The sequence below is a fragment of the Eumetopias jubatus genome, unplaced genomic scaffold (genome assembly GCF_037043125.1).
Source record: "Eumetopias jubatus isolate StellerSeaLion01/CBP00866 unplaced genomic scaffold, mEumJub1_p1.0 scaffold_10, whole genome shotgun sequence".
NCBI lineage: Eukaryota > Metazoa > Chordata > Mammalia > Carnivora > Otariidae > Eumetopias > Eumetopias jubatus.
The window spans coordinates 57,224,943-57,245,308 of record NW_028274816.1 but is presented as its reverse complement, the minus strand read 5'-3'; the positions used below and the strand labels follow the sequence as shown (position 1 = coordinate 57,245,308).

The following is a 20,366-nucleotide window of genomic DNA, read 5'->3' as shown; positions in this document are numbered from 1 at the left end:
TTATTCTCAGAGTCACGGATTGGGGGGCTCGGAGGCCTCGGGGGGGCTGGGGCTGGGATCGGGGTCCGGGCTGGCGTCCTCGGGGACGTCCCAGGGGAAGGTGGGCAGCCCCCGCATCTGCTCGCGGTAGACACGGTCGAAGGCTTCGCTCTGCGCCACCGTGAAGTGGTTCTTCCAGTCACCGCACACGCCTGGAAGGGAGGGAGGGCCAGCAAGGTGAGGAACGTGGGAAACTTCCCCGCCCCCAACATGCCAGCACCCCCTTTCCCACCTGCGGGCCCCTGCCAGAAGCACCTCCCCAGCCCTCTTCCTTTCCATGCTGCCCCTTTACCTCCTACGGTGGCCGCCTCTGCCCGCAGTCACCTGGCCAGACCCCTGGGCACCCTTCTTGCGCCCTCCCTCCCTCGGCTCCCCCCACCCTACCTGTCCCTGCAGTAGACCTGTTGCCTTCCTCTATTTTACCCCGACCCCTTAAATCTCTCGGCCCGGAACATCCGCCTCCCCATCCAGCATTCCTGCCCGTGTGACCGCGTCACTGTGACCCGTCCCTCACCTCCCTGGCTGGAACAGGGCTTCCTCACCGCAGGGCTCCTGCAACACGCTACCTCCATTATGGCTCTGACAGTGGGAATGAATGCTTTCCCACACTCGGTGCCAGGGGACCTGCCGAAGGGCTACCCTGGATGCATGGGGTTCACTCTTTAACCCTCGCAGCAACCGAGCAGGCAAGGGGTGTGAACTCTGCCCCTTCCATGTGCCCAGGCAGGTGCGGGGATCCCTCCGAGCCTCACGTTTCTCACTGTCATGGGGCATTAACCTGGAATCCTGGGGCCAATGTCGTTCGGATCGTGGCATTTTGAATCTTAGCAAGTGTACACCCCACATATTACGTGACAGCCCTCGTGAGGTCTGGGGGGGCTCCCTGTGGGAGGCTGAATAATCACCCCCTCCTTCCAGATGTCGACCTCTCCTAGTCTTTGGAACCTATGCCTAGGTGACCTTACATGGCAAAAGGGAGTTTGCAGGTGTCATTGTTAAAGACCTGGAGATGGGGAGGGGATCCTGGATTATCCAGGTGGCCCCCATTTAGCCACGAGGGTCTTGATAAGAGGAGGTGGGAGGGTCAGAGTCAGCGATCAGAAGATGCTCTGCTGCTGCTTCCAAGATGAATGGGGGCCACGAGCCAAGCAGTGCACATGGGGCTAGAGACTGAAAAGGCAAAGAATGGATTCTCCCCCTAGAGCCTCAGAAGGAACAATCCCTTGGACACTTTGATTTTAACCCAGTGACACTGATTTTGGACTTCTGACCAGAACCGTAAGAGAATAAACGTGGCTTATGTGAAGCCGCTAAATTTGTGGTATTTTAGCAGGAATAGGAAGCAGTGCACTCCCACCCTCACCCCGTAATCCAACACTTGAATATTTCTGGGGTGAACCCTTCATGCTAAGAAAGATTTGCAAAGACGCTATAGAGCCTCACAGAGTGTGCCCGGCCCCAGGCTCAGCCCTGTGTGGGGGGTCAGTCCTGGGTCCACAGTGACGCTGGGAAGGCAGTTCTGTTTGGAGCAACCCCATGTTTCAGCCAGGAAAACTGAGGCCCAGAGAAGTTACGTGACTCGCCCAGGTCACACAGCCAGGCTGTGGCACCCCAGAGCCCCCGCACCTTTCCGGAGGAAGGCCCCGTGGCGCTGGTCCAGCAGGCTGGGGGGCAGCAGCGTGTAGTTGGACATGGCGTTGGCCTTCATAGCGCCGAAAGCTGAGTGCGCCACCACGGAGCCCAGCGCCTCCTCACCAAGCGGCCGACCCAGGAATTGGCAGATGCGCTGCACGGAGCCATGGAGATCCTGCAGGCAGGGGAGAGGGGTCAGGGGGGGCCAGGCGGAGGGAGGTGGGACCCCAGGCAAGGAAGGAGCACCAACCAGACCCCGAATCTGGACGTCTGAGTCCTGACCCAGGCCTGTCTGGGTGACTCTGCTTCTTTGCCTCAGTTTTCCCACCTCCGAGCTGAGGGATTGGGCTATGGCTTCTGAGTTTTTGCAGTTTGGGGCTTTGGAGGGTTCTGCGGGTGGAGGTCACAGCAGGGAGTAGAGGTTACTCAGGCACCTTATGCAGAATCACCCTCACTCGGGGTAGAAGGGGGAGTCAGCCTCTCTGTGCCCCAAATCTGCACCCCCACCCCGGGTCCCCATCCCGGAAAGGCGACCTCCTTGAGCCACTCCCAGGCCAGACTCCCAGCCCGGCCTCACCCCTCTGTCTCCCGCTGCCCCCACACCCCTGTCAGTCTGTCTCTGCTCATCTCCTCTGGGCTTTCAGCCCTAGCACTGGTCAAGCCTTGGCCTCTCCCTATGGACTCCTCACCCCAGCCTCCTCCCCAGCCTCCTCCCTGGCCTCCCTGCCTCCAGGCCCCCACACCCAGAGCTGACCCTACTCTTCTCTGCTCCCAGACCTCCTATGGCTCCCTGGTGCCCAGGGACAGGAGTCCTGCCACCCCCTCCCCACCCCCACCCCCCGCCCAGGCCTGGCTTTCAAGGAGAGAAGTGGTCTGGCCTCCCCCATCCTATCTTTCCAGAACTTACCATTCCCTGCAATTTCCTCCCTGCAGCTTCGGCATGGGGCTGCCAAGAATGCCCCATGCCACCCTCCTCCACCTGGCAAACCTCCCCATCCAGATGCAGCTCAAATATCCACCCCCTCCCGACAACGACGGTTCAAGTTACTGGGAATTGAACACCTCCTGTGTACCAAGCTCTGGTCCAAGCCCCTCATGTATATTTGTGGCAAGCATGCCAATAACCCTGCAGAGAGGTGTCCTTACCCCAGTCGGTAAAAGGAGGCTCAGAGAGGGGAAGACACTTGTCCAGGGTCACACAGCTAGGGAGGAGCTCAGATTTAAGTGCCTGAAGCCCCACCCCTCCCTGCCCCCTTCTATTTTTGCTGCCTTCCCTGAAATGCAATCCGCCTTCTGCTCAGCTCCACCAACCCCACGGCTCTGATTTTCCACGTCATCCCTGGTTTCATAACCCTCCATCCCTTTATCGTCTTGAACCACTGGCGTGTCCCAGAAATTCTAACATGTTGGCAATTCCTCACACCCTGGGGCAGCCCAGAAGCTCTGTCAGGCTGCATGGCCCAGTTTTTGGTTTGGAGAACAAAACTAGATGAAAAAAAAAAAAAAGTGGGGGTGGGGGATGGTAATGCCAAAATCTTCTCTGGATCTTCCAACATCAAGAGATTTACCAGGTTGGGAAAAAAACAAAAAAACCCAAAAAACTCAGGTAGGTTGTCAACTCTGTCCAGGTTCCAAACCCCCAGGCTCCTCCTCTGTAAAATGGGGGTAATAACAATATTGGGGTGAACCCTATAAAATGTGGCTCGATACTGGCAATTTTATGTGGTTCGCTCTAATAGGTAACTCACCTGCCCGCACCTGGCGAGGATTAAATGTGATGAGCCACAGGTGGTATTTGGTGCATGGCCTCTCTCACCCTCAGGGGACATTGGCTACTATTGTTACTCCTAATCAGATAGGCCCTTGCTCAGAACCTAATCACTTTTACTTTACACACTATATTCACACTGTGGCGTACCTTGTCAGATGGTAATAATATGCCAGTGCCAGCCACTGTGGTTCTCACAGCAATCCCATGAGCCTGCATTTTCCCACCAGTTTTTAAAGAATATTTTTATTTATTTATTTGAGAGAGAGAGAGAATGAGCAGGGGGGTAGGGGTGGAGGGAGAGGGAGAAGCTGACTCCTCACTGAGCAGGGAGCCCGATGCGGGACTCGATCCCAAGATCCCGGGATCATGACCTGAGCCGAAGGTAGACGCTTAACTGCTTTACCAACTGAGCCACCCAGGCGCCCCTTTTCCCACCCATTTTAAGGATGAGATGTCCGAGGCTCTGAGAGACTTTAGGGGACTTTTTTTTTTTTTTAAAGATTTATTTATTTATTTATTCGAGAGAGAGAGAATGAGAGAGAGCACGAGAGGGAAGAGGGTCAGAGGGAGAGGCAGACTCCCCGCTGAGCAGGGAGCCCGATGCGGGACTCGATCCCGGGACTCCAGGATCATGACCTGAGCCGAAGGCAGTCGCTCAACCAACTGAGCCACCCAGGCGCCCTAGGGGACTTTTTTAAGTAGGCTCCATGCTGGGCTCGAACTCACGACCCTGAGATCAAGACCCGAGCTGAGATTAAGAGCTGGATGCCCAACTAACTGAGCCACGCAGGCACCCCAACATTTTAGGGGATTTTAACTGCTTTATTGGACATAAAAATTCAGGTGTTTCCCACTCCAAAAAGTACTGACAGAAAGAATACAACACATACATGAAACACACAAGAAGGGAATGTGTCTGGGGAACTTAGTGAAGGGGCATATAATGGGAGCTTCTCAGGTACCCAGCAACTGGGAATATCTTTGTTAGGAATCTAGAATGGGGCACCTGGGTGGCCCAGTCAGTTAAGCGTCTGCCTTCGGCTCAGGTCATGATCCCAGGGTCCTGGGATCGAGTCCCACATTGGGCTCCCTGCTCAGTGGATAGTCTGCTTCTCCATCTGCCCCCCCGACCCCCCATGTTCTCTCTCTCAAAGAAATAAAATCTTAAAAAAAAAAAAAGCGTTTGCTAAAAAAGAAAAAAAGAATCTAGAATGGTTGGTTATGTTCACTGTGGGTTGTCCCTCTAGAAGCCCAGCATCCTCCTTACAGCCCAGCAAAGCAGTGGGCATTCTGCATGGCACCTTCTTCCAGGGAGCTTTCCCTGATTGCCCCAGCCAGAAGGCATTTTCCTCTCCTGGGTGCCTGCTCCAGGGATGTTTGATGGGGTCCAGACAGGATCCCCATCTAGCTCCAAAGGCTGTTTCCTTCCACCGCCCCCTCTGCCTTTCAGGTCACAGCCATCATCGAAACTCACTTCCCACGTGCTGCAGTTCCGCAGGACCTCATCTATCCTGTCTGTTCTCCCGCTCAGGGCCCACTGGGGGCTTCCACCTACTCGGAGACAAGCCAAGGTCCTCCCTGTGCCTCCTATCCCCTCGCTGCCCACATTGCCCACCCCCACCCCGACTCAGTCGGCTCTGGCCACATGGGCTTCTTTGCTCCCCTAGGAACACATCAAGCATGCTCTCATCTCGGGGTCTTCGCACTGGCTTTCCGGGACACTTTCCCCCCAGCTATCTCCAGGGCTCCTTCTTCTTCTTCTTCAGATCTTTGCTTAAGTGTCTTCTTCCCCCCAGAGGCCTCCCTGGCCACCCTATTTAAAACTGCGCCCCCACACATTCCTTATCTTCAGCTTCTATTCGGCTTGCCTTTTCTCCTTCGCTCTGCTCTCCAGCTGCCATCTATTTCATGTCTCTGTCCATGCCCCTTCTGCGGCTCAGGGGCTCAGGACCCTGCTCCGTTCACGGCTGCGCCCCCAGTACCTGGTGCGTTGGGCAGCAGAGCAGGCCTCGCGGGAAGGGAAGCGGGTGTGAGGAGGGGAGGAGTGGGGGGCGCTGGGCCGGGGGGGGGGGGAGGGCGGGGGGGCGGAGGGGAATCACCTGCTGCAGCTCCTCATAGGTGATAAACAGGAAATTCTCTTTGCCCTGCATCCGAATCCAGCCCTTAATGTGGTCGAACCAGGAGCCAAACTGCACTGCGGGCGGAGGGGCAGGCGGATGAGGTCCGGGCAGCAAGACCACCTCCGCTGGGGCTCGGGGCTCAGGGGGGCCTCACTGGCCCCATGTGGCCCCAGGCCCGGCCCCTCAGAGCTGGATGCTTCCCCCAAACCCCCCACACCTGGCACCCTGAAAACCCCTGTCTCCCCATCTCTCTGTTTCTGTCCCTTTTCTGCGTCTCTCTCTCTCTTTTGGTTTCTCTCTTCTCTCTCTGTATCTATGTGTCTGCTGTCTGTTTCCTTCTCTCTATTCCCCTGTCTCCTTCACTGCGAGTAACGCCCTGTATCTCTGCCTCTCTCGCCCTCGTACCCCTCCCCTGCCCCCTTCTTGGCTGGGTCCCCAAGGGGCGCCCCCCCATCTCACTTTGCCCCAGTCCTCACCTTCGCCTTCGAGAAAGTTCTGCAGGAACTGGTCAGGTGTGCCGGGGTCCTTCAACTGCCCAGCAATCTTGGAGTAATGGTAGAGCGAGACCACCACGTCCCGGGGGTTCCGGCCCATGTAGATCACCTGTGTGTGGATGTTGGGGAGGAGGCCAGAAGGTGTCAGACACAGGAAGGACCCCAGCCCCAAAGACCGCATGTCCTCAAGCCTTCTCTCTCCTGATCCCACAGCAGGAAGGACTCAGAGTTGACTTCTCAGGGGACTGCCCCGCTAAGCTTAGATCAGTTCACCTCATCCCAGCGGATGGGGAGAGCTCCCTGCAACCACATTCCAGGAGGAGAGGGGGACTGTTCCTGGACTAGGCAGAGTGACGGTTTGGCTTCAGGGAATAAAGACGGGAGGAAGAAGGCATGGGGTTCAGGATGGAGGAGATCAGGGTGAGAGGTGTTGACCTTCCTTCCTATTCCCATAGCCAAGGCCCTAGCTCATCTCTTCCTGCCTGGTCCTTCACCAGAGCCTCTTCCCCAGCCTCCCAGCCTCCACATGGCCCCAGAAGGTGCTTCTATACCCAGATCTGACCCTGCCTTCTTCGACTCTCCAGCACCCCAGGGAAGAGTCCCAGCCCCCGGGCCTGGCATTCAAGGCCCCGATCACCTGGCTCCACTCTGTATACCTGCTTCATATTCCACAACCAAGCCCACTCCAGCCCCATTGGATATGTCCTGCCCTGGCAACTGTCTCCTTCCCCAAGACTATGGTCAGCCACTCACTTGCTTGGTGACCCCACCAGTCTCCCGGCTTTAATGACTCCGTCCATCTCTGCATCGACCAGCCAATTACAGATACGCATGTCCATCCCAGTTATCAAATCCCTATCCAACCCCGATTCAGTTATCTCCCTGCCCACTGGCAACCCACGCCCGGACACCTATGGGCCACGACAGGGCTCCCACTCTCCCCTGAACCTCCCCATCTCGCCGCCCCCCACCCCAGGTGACGGCAGCCTCATCCTCCCAGCAGCTTAAGCCAAACACCGTGGAGTCACCCTTGATTCATCTGTCTGACACCCACACCCAATCTGTCAGCTAATCCGACTACTGGTTCCACCTTCAAAATACACCCCAAACCCAGCCCGCTTCCTTCACCTCTCTTCTTCCTTCACCGCCTCTGCTGTGCCGACTGACGCACCTCCACCACCCTCGTCTCGTCCACTGTCGCCTCCCACCTGGACGACCTGCCCTTGCCCCCACGGCCTGTCCCCCACCTCACGTCCAGAGGGCGCCCGTGGAAACCTAAGTCGGCTCCTATTTCTCTGCTCAGAGCTCTGCCCTGGCTCATGACCCCCAGGGGACAAGCGAAGTTCCCACCACAGCCCACGCAGCCCTGCACAGTTGGAAGCCTGTAACCTCCCTGACCTCATCTCTACTCCTCTCCCCCTCGTTCAGTTGGCTCTGACCACACAGGCTTCCTTGCCAGCCTCAGGCATGCCACACCCACCCCAGGGCCTTTGCACCTGCTCTTCCCTGTGCCTGGAATGTTCTTCCCCCAGGCACCCCCACACTCTGCTCCTTTCTGATGTGAATTTGCCACCTTGGCATATTAAAGAGCTTCCTTATCTATTCTCTGCCTGTTACCCCCTTAGAATGTAGGCTTACGTTGCTGTGTGCTTATTAGCTACTGTTCTAGATCAGGGCCAGGCACATAGTAGGTGTTCAATAAATGTGCTGAACCCATCAGTCAGGGAGAGTCAGCTCTCCCCCACCCCAACATCCCTCCCGCCTCCTGCACCTTGGCCTTGGAGTTGAAGAAGGCTTTGGTGAAGAGCTGGATGGGGAGGTGGGAACTCATGAGGCGGGGGCTGGGCTGGTCCGAGAGGCTGAAGGCACCCATGACGGTCTCACACCAGGGTGCCCGCTTCCAGATGGGCACCGAGTGGATCCAGGATGGGTCCCCGTCCTTTAGGATTAAGCTGAGGATCTCAATCATCCAGTTGGTGCCTGTCAGGAGATATTGGGCAAATTAATCAAAGATGGGGCGGGGTGGAGGGGAGGCCAGAGAGAACCAGAGTCAGATTTCTCAGATTCCTCACGGCTGGCCGGCCGGCCCGTGGAGAAGCTAGGCCTGCTTATCATGATTTTCGGAGCAGGAACTCAAGGCGCAAAGAAACAAAGTCGGCGGCCAAGGTGGCGAAGCTAGGAAGTGGCCCGCGTGGCAGAGACTGGCTGCTGTCCATCCAACCCCATTTCATCTCCCTACCAGGAATATGACGGGACCACATTTCCCCAGCCTCCCCTGCAGCTACATGTGGGGCCATGTGACCGAGTTCTGGCCAAGTGAGCTCAGGTGGCAGTGATATGCAGCCATTTCCAGGCCTGGCCCATAAACACCTCCTACGTGCCCCACCTTCCCTCTCCGCTGGCTGGATGCGGGGACACCCCTGGAAACTGGGGCTCCCGGGGATGGCAGAGCCATAGGATGGAAAGAGCCAGAATGCCTGAGACTGCATGGATTTCCCCCCAGTTCCCTCCACGCATCCTGCACCGCCTGGAGTTTAAAGGAATGACAAATAAGCTTCTAGTAGGCTGGGATTCTGAGGCTTATGTGTGAGGCAGAAGCATTCTGCTAGTACATACAGGAAGCTGGAATTAAATCCAGGCGTCTGGGCTTAAAAACCTCAGCTCCTTTCACTGCTCCTTCAACCCCTTGATTTCTGGGGGGGAGCCACAAATGTCATGTAGCAGGAAGGGACCTTATAACAATGACCTGGTTCTCTGGTCTGGATTCCAGGAGACTATAGGCAAGTCAGCTGAGAAATAATAATGTTAACAGTCACCTATTATTAGTATTATATTGCCCTGGATTCTCTGTTTTGTTGTTTTGTTTGTCTGTTTTGTTTTTTGTTTTGGGGGGTTTTTTAGATTTTATTTATTTATTTGACAGAGAGAGAGAGCACAAGCAGGGGGAGCTGCAGACAGAGGCAGAGGGAGAAACGGGCTCCTCGCTGAGCAGGGAGCCCCACGCGGGGCTCCTTGCGGGGATCGATCTTAGGACCCCGGGATCATGACATCAGCCGAAGGCAGACGCTTCACCGACTGAGCCACCCAGGCGCCCCTATTTTTTTTTTTAAAGATTTTATTTATTTATTCATGAGAGACAGAGAGAGAGAGAGAGAGGTAGAGGGAGAAGCAGGCTCTCAAGGAGCAGGGAGCCCGATGCGGGACTCGATCCCAGGACCCAGGGATCACGACCTGAGCTGAGGGCAGACGCCCAACCATCTGAGCCACCCAGGCGCCCCTATTTTTAAGTCATCTCTGCGACCAAGGTGGGGCTTGAACCCACGACGCCCAGATCAAGAGTCTCACGCTCCACCAACTGAACCAGTCGGGTGCCCCTATATTGCCCTGGATTCTAACAATAACCCTGCCCCGGTTCTTGATGCACTGCCTCTGCCTCCGAATCCACTCTCCGTTGCCCTGTTCTGGGCGTTGGGAGCCGGACCCTGTGAACAGTTCTCCTCCGGCGCCTGGCGCAATGATAACCTCCGCCAGTAGAGGGCGCCGGAGGAGCCCTGCGGGAGGATGGGCTTCTCTTCCCGGCTCTCGCCCGCTCCTCTCGCCCGCTGGCTCCCGTGATGGACCGCGGCCGGCAGTGCCCTGAACACCCAGCGACAGCGACACTTTCTGCCCCCCGCGACCCCATCAGATTTCCTTGGGCGCTCTGCTTTCCGCCCAGGGGGAGTGGCCGGCTGCTCCCTGTATGGGCTCTTCCTGTATCCCCTGGGGTTCTCCTTACCCCTTAGTCGTTTAATCCTCCGTGACTAGTTCACAAATTCTTTTCTAAAATACGCATAACGTAAAACTTACCGATTTAACCATTTCTAAAGGGTCCAGCTCAGTGGCATGAAATGCATTCAGGTTGTTGTGCAACCATCACCATCCGGCTCAAAGCTGCTTTGAACGAAACCTGCTGTTCAGGGAAGAGGTTTCTACCACTCTGATGAAGGGAAATTTGGCAATGGCCATCAAAATCGCATACTCACAGAACCTTTGGCCAAGCAATTCCATATCTAGGAGTTTTTTCTACAGATAAAGGCCGAAGTGTGCAGGTGCTATATGCCCTGGAGGCAACATTGTGTAGAAAGTTTACATTGTGTATAAAGTTTACATTGTGTTTAAAGGCAAAGGTTGAAAACTAGTAAATAGTTATCAGCCAGGAACTCTTTAAACAAGAATTCCTGTACAGCCGATGTTATGAAATACTATGGAACCGTAAACAAACAAACAAACAAACAAAGAAGTTCTTTGTCTACAGTCCTAAGATGGGGTGATGTCAAGATGCAAAGAGAAAGAGGGGCGCCTGGGAACGTCTGGCTCTTGATTTTGGCTCAGATCGTGATCCATGAGATCGAGCCCCACGTTGGGGGATTAAGACTCTCCCCTTCTCTCCCCTAAACAAATACAAGGAAAAAGAAAGCAAAAATATAGACAAGACCGCGATACAGAATGGTGTGGGTACTGTGTGAACTGTGGTAGGAAAAAGTGAAAATATATTTATGCACATTTCTGCTTGGACGTGCAAATTCTGGAAGGATACACGGGGGCTCTTGGTGACTGCAGGAGGAGAGAGCGATCTTTCGGTGCAAACCCTTGGTACCTCTTGAGCTTCTGAACTATGAATTCATTATTCTTAAGAAAAAAATCAGTACATTTCAAATTAAAGAAAGAAGCTGAACTAATTGGACATCCACGGGCAAAGAACCTCACACTATACCTCATCCCATATACTAGAATTACCTTAAAATGGATCATAGATTTAAGTTTAAAATCTAAGATCATAAAACTTCTACAGGGAAACACAAAGGACGTTTTTCCGACCTGGGGTTAAGCAAAGGTTTCTTAGCTATGATATCAAAATCTGACCCATTAAAGAACACATTGACAAATTGGATTTCATCAAAATTAGATTTCTGCTTTGAGAAAACACTAGAGAGATAAGTCACAGATGGGGAGAAAGTATTTGCAAAAGGCATATCTGATAAAGGGTTTGTACTCAGATTATATAAAGAATTCTCGGGATGCTTGGCTGACTCAGTCAGTAGAGCATCTGACTCTTGATCTCAGAGTCATGAGTTCAAGCCCCACGCTGGGCGTGGAGCCTAATTAAAAAAAAAAAAAGAACTCTCTCGAAACTCAATAATGAGAAAACAAATGGTTTTGATTACAAAATGGGGGAAAGACTTGAACAGATACTTTATCAAAGAAGATACATAATTGGCCAATGAGCCAGTGGAAAGATGCTCCACATCATTAGCCACCAGGGAAATGCAAATTAAAACCACAGTGAGATAGCAATATGTACCTGTTAGAACGGCTTAAAAACCAACCAAACAAACAAAAAACCCTGACAATCTCAAGTGTTGGCAAGGAACACTCGGTTGGCAAGCTCACAGATGTTGCTGGTGAGAATGCAAAATGGCAAAGCCACTTTGGAAAAAGAGCTTGGCAATTTCTCATAAAGTTAAGCAAACCTACTTCCCATAGACTCTGCAATCTCACTTCTGAGTATTTACCCAAGAAAAATGAAAACATATTTCCATGCATGGACTTGAATGCAAAGCTGCATAACAGCTGCATTCATACCCATCCCAATCTGGACACAACCCAAACGTCCTTCAGTAGATGAATGGATAAACCATGGTCCATCCATAGAAAAGAATACTCCTTGGCCGTAAAAAAACAAAAACAAAAACAAAAAAACAAAAAAAACCACAACAGGTTGGGTGAATCTAAAGTATATTATGCTGAATGAAAGAAGTCAGTCTCAGGGGCGCCTGGGTGGCTCAGTCCGTTAAGCATCTGCCTTCGGCTCAGGTCATGATCCCAGGGTCCTGGGACCGAGCCCCGCAATGGGTTCCCTGCTCAGCGTAGGAAGCCTGGTTCTCCCTCTCCCCGCCTCCCTCTCTCTCTGTCGAATAAATAAATAAAATCTTTAAAAAAAATAAGAAGTCAATCTCAAAAGCTGCACATGGTATGGGTCCATCTATGTGACATTATGGAAAAGGCAAAACTCTAGGGGCTGCAAACAGGTTGTCAGGGGCTGGGGTGAGGGGGGAGATGGCCAGGAAAGTGTGTGAAGGTTTGGGGGCGATGGGGTTGTTCTGTATCTTGGCTGTGATGGTGGTTTTAGGACTGTGTGTGTCTCTCAAAACTCAGAACTCTGAGGGAAATGAAAACATATGTCCACATACAGGATGCCCATGTTCCTAGAAGCATTACTTGTGACAAAGAGTGCAGACAACCCAAGTGTTTATCAACTGATGAATGAGTAAACAGAAAATAGAATGCATGCTATGGAACGGTATTCCACCATAAACGGGAATGAAGGAGCACTGAAGCGTGCTACCACGTGGATGAACCCAAAAACGTCGTACTAAGTGAAAGAAGCCAGACACACAAAAGACCATGCATTGTAGCGTTCCATTTATATGAAATGTCCAGAATGGGCAAATCCATAGAGCCAGAAAGCAGATTAATGGTGGCCAAGGCTTAGGGTTGGGGATGTGGGGTTTCGGGAGGGATGGGTAATGCGTACAGAGTTTCTTGTTGGGATGGTGAAAACGTTCCGGGATGGATTGTGGTGATGGTACAAGTCTGTGAGTACACTACTACCAGAGAATCGTACACTTTAAAAAATGGGTAAATCATATGGTGGGTGAATTATATCTCAAGAAATACCCCTCACAGAACTCTATGCTGAAGACGGTGAATATCATATTTTGAAATGTTTCAAAAATGTTTTGAAAAAGAAATAAAGTAGTCAATCCCCATCATGGTAGAGACGGAAAAACTGAAGTCTCTCCCTTCTCTTGCTAAAAGCTCCCTGAGGGACTTGGAGTAAAGTCACCGCAGAGCCTCACCTTGGCTCCATAGGGAGGCTTCATCAGCCCACGTGCCCCCGCCTCGTCCCTAGCCTCACTGACCTTCTCTTGTTCCCCCAATCTCATCAAGCCTCCCCCCAACCTAGGGCCTTTGCATGTGCTGCTCCTCTGTCTAGGACACACTTTCCCACTCAAACCCCTCTGCAGCTTCCAGGTCTGCACATGAACATCTTGTCCCCCACGAAGGCTGCCCTCACCCCCCAGACCATCTCTTTTGTTACCTACATTCAACGCTCTCTGCACCTTTCCTTGGGGGCACCCACCCCAACACTAATTATATAGTAACGTAAGTGATTGCACATTGAAATAAAGCCCGTGTCTCCCAACAAATTGACAACTGTCTTCCTTATTCACAGCTGTGTCTCCACACACGGCAGATGACCAATAAGCAGTTTTTCAGTGACAGAATGGAGAACATTAAGAGCGTCTCTTTCCCCCCTCCCTCCCCGCCTCCTTCCTTCCACCAACATTTACTGAATATTTATTATGTGCCGGGCACTGTTTTAGACTCAAAGAACATAGCAGTGATCCAGACACACTAAACCAGCTGCCCTCAAAGAGCTCATGTTCCAGTGGGGAAACCAGAGAATAAACCAACAAATGAAAACACAATACAGTGGCTGGTGGTGACAGGCGCTATGAAGGCCAGTAGAGGCCAGTTAAGGGGATGGGGAGGTCAGGGAAGGCTTCCCTGAGGACAGGAGAGCCCACCTGGGGGGGGAAGGAGCGACACCTGGCGGAGGGACTGACCAGTGCAAAAGCCAAGCTCACCCCCCCCACCCCCCACCCCCGGCTCTTTCCACTTCCCCTTCCCGTCCGAGAGCCCTTCTCAGGCTCTGTGGCCACCACCCCAGCCAGCGCGCCCAGCAGGTACCTGACTTGGGGTAGGTGATGATGAAGATGTCGTCGTCCTGCACATCAGCGTTCTCTACCATGCGGATGCTCTCGGGTGAGTAGATGCCGACAGGGAAAGGGATGCCCTTGTACCTGAAGTATTCGCCTGACAACTTCTGGCTGTAGGAGTGTGGGGGAGACACCATGAGGACCAGTGCGGGGGCGGGGGTTGAGGACAGGAGTCACTCCTGGAGGGTTGGGGAGGGGGCAGAGGAACCTCAGGGCAGGAGGGAGGGTGAGCAAGAGGCAGGTGAGGGGCGCCCCACTCACTGGTGGAACCCTGGCAACAAACTTTCGCTGAGCCTCATTTCTTCATCTGCAAGGTGGGAATGGTTTACCCAAACCCCACAACAATCCTATGAGGTCACGACGATTATTAGCCCCCTTTTATGAATGAAGAAAGCCAAGCACAGAGAGGTTGAGTGACTTTCCCAAAGCCACACAGCTGGTGGGACACGGAGCACTTCCCATCTGTAAAGTGGGGCTGAGCACTTTCCTCACATTGACTCTTTGCCCCAACCTTTGAAGAAGAGGCTAAGCCACCACCTCATTTTAACAACAAGGAAACCGAGGCCACAGAAGCTATGTGCCCTGCCCACTCCTTCCTGTAAGGCCACAGAGTGGCAGAACCCACCTGTGAAACCCAGTCCAGGGTCACCGTGAAGCTGAAACAGTTTTGTTGGCTTTTTTGTTGTTGTTGTTAAGATTTTATTTTTAAGGGACGCCTGGGTGGCTCAGTTGGTTAAGCGTCTGCCTTCGGCTCAGGTCATGAGCCCGGGACCCTGGGATCAAGCCCTGCATCGGGCTCCCTGCTTGGTGGGGAGCCTGCTTCTCCCTCTCCTTCTGCCCGTGCTCATGCACACACACTCTCTCTCTCTCTCTCTGTCAAATAAATAAATAAAATCTTAAAAAAAATTTTTTTTTATTTTTAAGTAATCTACACCCAACGTGGGGCTCGAACTTACAACCCTGAGATTGAGAGTCGCCTGCTCTACCGGCTGAGCCAGCCAGGTGCCCCGAGGCTGAAATAGCCTCGAGGTTCAAGCCCCTTACTTGAGCTGCCTTTCCAAAACCCCCACGATGGGTCCACAAAGCCATACACGGAGGTAAAATTTTCCAAGGTGAGATGTTCTAAGAGCAATCCATTCAATCCGCTGTATCTCTCCATGATGGCCTCCCCCGGGATCTCCTGCCCCTGGCGCATGGGAGAGGGGTGGGTACTGGGGGGCCCTGGTTAAGGTGAAGTGGAGGTGGGGAGACATTTTCCTAAGCTTCCCCCCGCCCGGGTATTTATGGGGTCTGTGGTCACGCCCGTCCATGCATGGCTGTGTTCCCGCTAGGTGGCTGGCGGCAGGAATTCGCAGGAGTCACATCACGTGACTTGTCCTAGGGCACCTGACACAGAAAGTATGAGATGGAAGGAGGAGACGCAGGTCTGAAGTGTATGAAGCTAGAAGCTGGTCTGTGCCACTTTTCTGGAATGTGTGGAGGGTTTGTCAGCTTTCAAAATGAGGCAAGTTGCTATAATTCTCTTTTCATCCTAAATAAACATCCCCTCTCCCTATGGCCAGAGTCACACGCATTGGCGCTTTTCCTTCAGGAGAACCCCCCTCACCATGGTACCAGCTTCCGGCCTCACAGAATCCGATCTGCCCATCCTGAGCCGCTGCACAGGGCTACTTTCCATTTGTGCCTTGTTATAGTACACTGAGGACAACCCACTGAATTGGGGGGGGAAAGAAAGTATGTGTGTAAGTAGGTTATATTGTCTGTGGATTTCACTTCGGGATGGCGAAGAGGCTCTTACTAATATTCTGTTATATAAAGAGGGTTGGAGACCGCATAGACGAAACTCAGAATCACAACATTGAGTGAAGGATGGGCCACAAGAGGGTCCGGACCCCATGATTTCAATTATGAGAAGTTCTAATACAGGAAATGTGCTAGAAGGTGCTAGAAGGTGCTAGAAGGCGGGATGGCAGTTATCTTTGGGGGTTTGGGGGACTGTGATGTGAGGACTGGTTACACGGCGTGCCTACTGTGCAAAATTCCTTGGGTTGTTGACCAAAGCTCTGTGCACAGCACTCTTACGAGCTTTACCTTAACAAAATATTCAATGAATGAATGGAAAAAAAACATTAAAGGGGGGAAAAAACACCTTCCCACTAAAACAACTGTTTCTAATAAAAAGGTGGCAAGGTGTGGGGCCTGATGAGGTTGAAAACCCAGCTGGCTTGGGGCACTTTTCTGTTCCTCCTCATCTGCCCAGTTGGGCAGTTGAGCAAATGGAGGTCCAGTGAAGGCTGTGACTGGCCCAGGGGCCCCAGGATCCTTCCTGAAGGCCTCTACCAGCCTCAGAGATTTGAGGGATGGGGAGTTTCTCCAAGGCCTGGCACCAAGGTCAGGCTTGGAGCCGAAGAATAGAAGCTAGAGAACTGTGCACCCTCCACCTGGGGTCGCTGGAGGGCTCTGGGGAGCCCAGGGGAGGCTCAGCCAGCCGGGGTCTTCCAGGGGCAGTGTCCCGAGGTGGACCAGGAAGGGGCTGTGGGAGAAACCTGACAGGGCCCCTTTATCCCTAACTGGGGGCTGTTTCCACGGTGATAGGGAGGAAGAGTTGTCACCTCACAGGCTGTGGGGTTGCTTTGCAGGCCCTGAGTAACCACAGTGCTGCAGGCCTGAGGAAGAGTGCAGCCCTGGGGCTGGACATGGCCTTGGCACTTCCCATTGGAGCTGGGGCCCAATACTTGGTCGCTCTGTGCCTCAGTTTCTTCAATGGTAAAAGGGAGACAGGGGAAGTAGCAGTGTCTTGATGAAGGGCATAAACTCTGAAGCCAGAATATGGGGGTTTGAATTCTGTGTCCCATCAGCTGTGTGGCATCGGGCAAACCAATCGACCTCTCTGTGCCTCCTCAGTTTTTTATCCATAAAATGGGGGTACTAATAATCAGTACCTCCTAAGCTTGTCGTGAGCACGTAAGAAGTACTTGAACTCACGACCCCGAGATCAAGAGTCGCATGCTCCTAAATAAAAAAAAAATTCTTAAAAAAAAATTAAAAAGGGTGCCTGGGTGGCTCAGTCGTTAAGCGTCTGCCTTCAGCTCAGGTCATGATCCCAGGGTCCTGGGATCGAGCCTGGCATCCGGCTCCCGGCTCCGCGGGAAGCCTCCTTCTCCCTCCCCCACTCCCCCTGCTTGTGTTCCCTCTCCCGCTGTGTCTCTCTCCGTCAAATAAAAAAAAAAAAAAAAAAAAAAAAAAATTCGTAAAGAGTCGCATGCTCCCCCGACTGAGCCGGCCAGGCCCGCCTGCCGATATTGTTATGATACACAGCGACAGAGGCGAGGTGGGCATTGTGCGCCCAGAGGAGGGGCTGCTTAGCACTGCGTTCGGCACGCAGTAAGCCCGCGGTAGTGACGACACTGTTCGGTGATGACGTCAGCTCCCCCACCAGGAGGAGGGTGGGCGTGGAATTAGTGATGTCACTGGTTGCCAGGAAGATGAGCTCAGGGAGTGGGCGCCTGGAGGCGGTCAGTTCCCATTAGACGGACTGGCAGCTAAGTGCCTGGGTCTTGGCGCTCTCCGCCGCTCTCCTCGACACTCTGAGCCTCAGTTTCCTTATCTGTCCCATGAGGATAACGGTCATCTCTACCTCAGGGTTTTCATCCTACCTGAGGATTAAAAGGGATAATCTAGGGGCGCCTGGGTGGCTCAGTCGTTTAAGCATCCGTCTTCGGCTCAGGTCATGATCCCGGGGTCCTGGGATCGAGCCCCACATGCCCTGCTTCTCCCTCTGCCTGCCACTCTCCCTGCTTGTGCTCTCTCCTCTGTCAAATAAATAACATCTTTAAAAAAGAAAACTAAAAGGGCTAATATAGGTTAGGCGCCTGGCTCCTGGTAAACACTGGGGAAGCTGAAGCTCCCTTTGGTAGGCAGCGCGGTATCGGTCTTTGATCTGACAGCCACTTGGAGAGATGCCCTCCCCAGTTGACAGGAAAGAAAAAGGGAGAGGCCAACAGGGAAAAGATCCTGTGCCCTTCAGGAGCCCCTGAAATATTCACTGATGGCCTGAATGAAGGAATACGAGGGTAGCCCCTCCCACTCCCCCCGCCCAGCACTGACAGCCTCGACAGGGAGGGTCCACGCCCCACCCCAGGGGGCCACGTCCTTGGTGCTCCGCCTGTATTTTCTGACCCCATACATGTGGGAGTGAACCGAGGCATTGACAAAAAGCAAGTCAGGGAAAGTCAAAGAGCTTTCGTGCTGTCCTTTCCCCTGCTTCAGCCCTTCTCAGCCCCTAGCACTTCAGAATCCCCCCCCCCCGGGGCCCCCTAGCACTTCAGAATCCCCCCCCCGGGCCCCCTAGCACTTCAGAATCCCCCCCCCGGGCCCCCTAGCACTTCAGAATCCCCCCCCCGGGCCCCCTAGCACTTCAGAATCCCCCCCCCGGGCCCCCTAGCACTTCAGAATCCCCCCCGGGCCCCCTAGCACTTCAGAATCCCCCCCCGGGCCCCCTAGCACTTCAGAATCCCCCCCCGGGCCCCCTAGCACTTCAGAATCCCCCCCCGGGCCCCCTAGCACTTCAGAATCCCCCCCCCCGGGCCCCCTAGCACTTCAGAATCCCCCCCCCGGGCCCCCTAGCACTTCAGAATCCCCCCCCCGGGCCCCTTAGAGATGCCCACAGCCGGGCCCCCTTGCAGGCCAGCCATGTCCAGACCTTACCCGGGTGCCCTCAGAGCCCAGAACAACCATTGGATAAATAATCGAGGGACAAGTGCCGCCTCCCCCCATGTGCCGATGCTACAGATGGGACAGTGGAAGAAGGAAGGGGGCGTGATTTGGCCAAGGCCACACGCGGCAAAGTCCAGGCAGAGCTGAGATTTGAACCTCAGCCCTGCAGGCAGTCCTCCCTTCCCCCACCCCATGCACGGAGCACTATTCCCACCTCCGGGCGTTTGCACGGGACCGGTCCTCCCGCCAGGAATGCCATGCCCGCCCTTGTCTGTTCTTGAGCGTGGAGGAGGCCGGGGAGCCCCCACCCCATTCCTGCCTGGCTGAATCTCACCGTGTGTCCTAAAACAGGTGCTGTCTGCCTTCACTCCCCAGCTTGTCAATTGAATCTGGCCCCGGGGTGACTTTTCTCTCCCTGGGTGACAAGCCCGTTTTGTTCCCACACCACGTCTGGGGCCTGGCACGAAGCCATGATTGGAGCAGAGGGCGAAGGTGACAACGGAGCTGGGTCAGAGTCTGGCAGCAGGGGGAAGAGCAGACCGCGCTCGGGCCGACATGATGGGCAGTTGGCTGAGCACCTGCTTGTTAGCCTCCTCAAAAGTGCCTGGCCCGGTCTGCCCTGCTCGGGAGACCCCAGGACGTGAGGCTCTAAGAATGGCCCAACACATCGACCGTCCGGCCTCCCACTGCAGCCCTGGCCCTCTCTCTCTCTCTGTCCGCACTGCTGCCATCCAGCTCTGGTCTCCTCCTCGCCCCCTCGCCCTCCAGCCAGCCCCCTCAGTCCCTTGGCCTCCAGTCCCTCCCACCTGTCCATCCTGCACATGGCCACAACCCCTCAGCCCGGAACTCAAGGCCCTCCGTAACCTGGGCCTGCCCATTCCTCTGGCCTCCTCTGACCTGAAAGACCCTGTCTGACTTCCCTCTGGCCCCAGCAGGGGAGGAAGGGCAGGGGAGCCACCCCTAAGGAAAATCTATGTCAAGGACATATGTGATCAGGTTTCTCCCAGAACCCCATGAAGTGGGTATGGAGAGCATTACTTCGTGCCGGAAGAAATGGAGGCCCAGAGAGGTTAATACATTTCCCTAAGGTCACACAGCAATCTTCCCAGGCGGTCTCGGTAAGTACCTGTCCGTGCACCTCTGCCCCTTCCTCTGCCGCTGGAGCACAGTGTGTTGGTCACGCTCAGTGTTTTATCCGCAGGGCCTGGCACACGATAGGTGTGCAATAAACAAATCCGTCCCCAGTTCGGATCCCCTGGTGGTAGGGGCTCTATCACCATCTCCAGAGGCAGCCCAGTGCACAGTGGGGAAGGAAGACGACGGGCTGAGGTTGGGTAGACTTGGATTTGAACTCAGGCTCTGCTACCAACTAGTTCCGTGACCTTGAGTACATGGCTTACCCTCTCTGGGTCTCAGGATGAAGAGGTTAGGAAGGCTTCCCCCGAGGGAACCTGGTAAGGATTAAAAGCCTCTGGACTTTAGTTGCCTCCTTACTGATCTCCCTGCTTCCACCCCTGCACCCCAGGGACAGTTTTCTCCACTGTTAGAAACTAAGTAGGCTCTTGTCTCTCGTTGGCTCCAAACCCACCCGCCTTGCTCAGAGAAAAAGCAACCTCCTCACCATGAATAGGAGGCCCCACAAGAGCCGCCCTGACCCTTTTGCCTTAATTTTCACCCCCACCCTCGCTTACTGATCTCCTTGCTGGTCGTCCGACCCTTTAGGCCGAGGCCTGCCTCAGGGCCTTTGCACTGACTGCTCTCTGTCTTCCAT

At 54.1% G+C, this 20,366-nt stretch overlaps 1 protein-coding gene across 1 annotated transcript in view; it reads right to left on the bottom strand.

Annotated features, from left to right (window-relative positions):
- Positions 1 to 12: 12 nt before the first annotated feature.
- Positions 13 to 20,366, bottom strand: part of SULT2B1 (sulfotransferase family 2B member 1) — a 32,775-nt gene continuing 12,421 nt past the window's right edge. The window contains exons 2-7 of the mRNA XM_028091374.2: positions 13,851 to 13,990; positions 7,828 to 8,036; positions 6,039 to 6,165; positions 5,542 to 5,636; positions 1,666 to 1,846; positions 13 to 191 (exon numbers count right to left, since the gene is read on the bottom strand). Coding sequence (XP_027947175.2) covers positions 13 to 191; positions 1,666 to 1,846; positions 5,542 to 5,636; positions 6,039 to 6,165; positions 7,828 to 8,036; positions 13,851 to 13,990 — 931 coding nt within the window. The remainder of the gene's footprint in view (positions 192 to 1,665; positions 1,847 to 5,541; positions 5,637 to 6,038; positions 6,166 to 7,827; positions 8,037 to 13,850; positions 13,991 to 20,366) is intronic.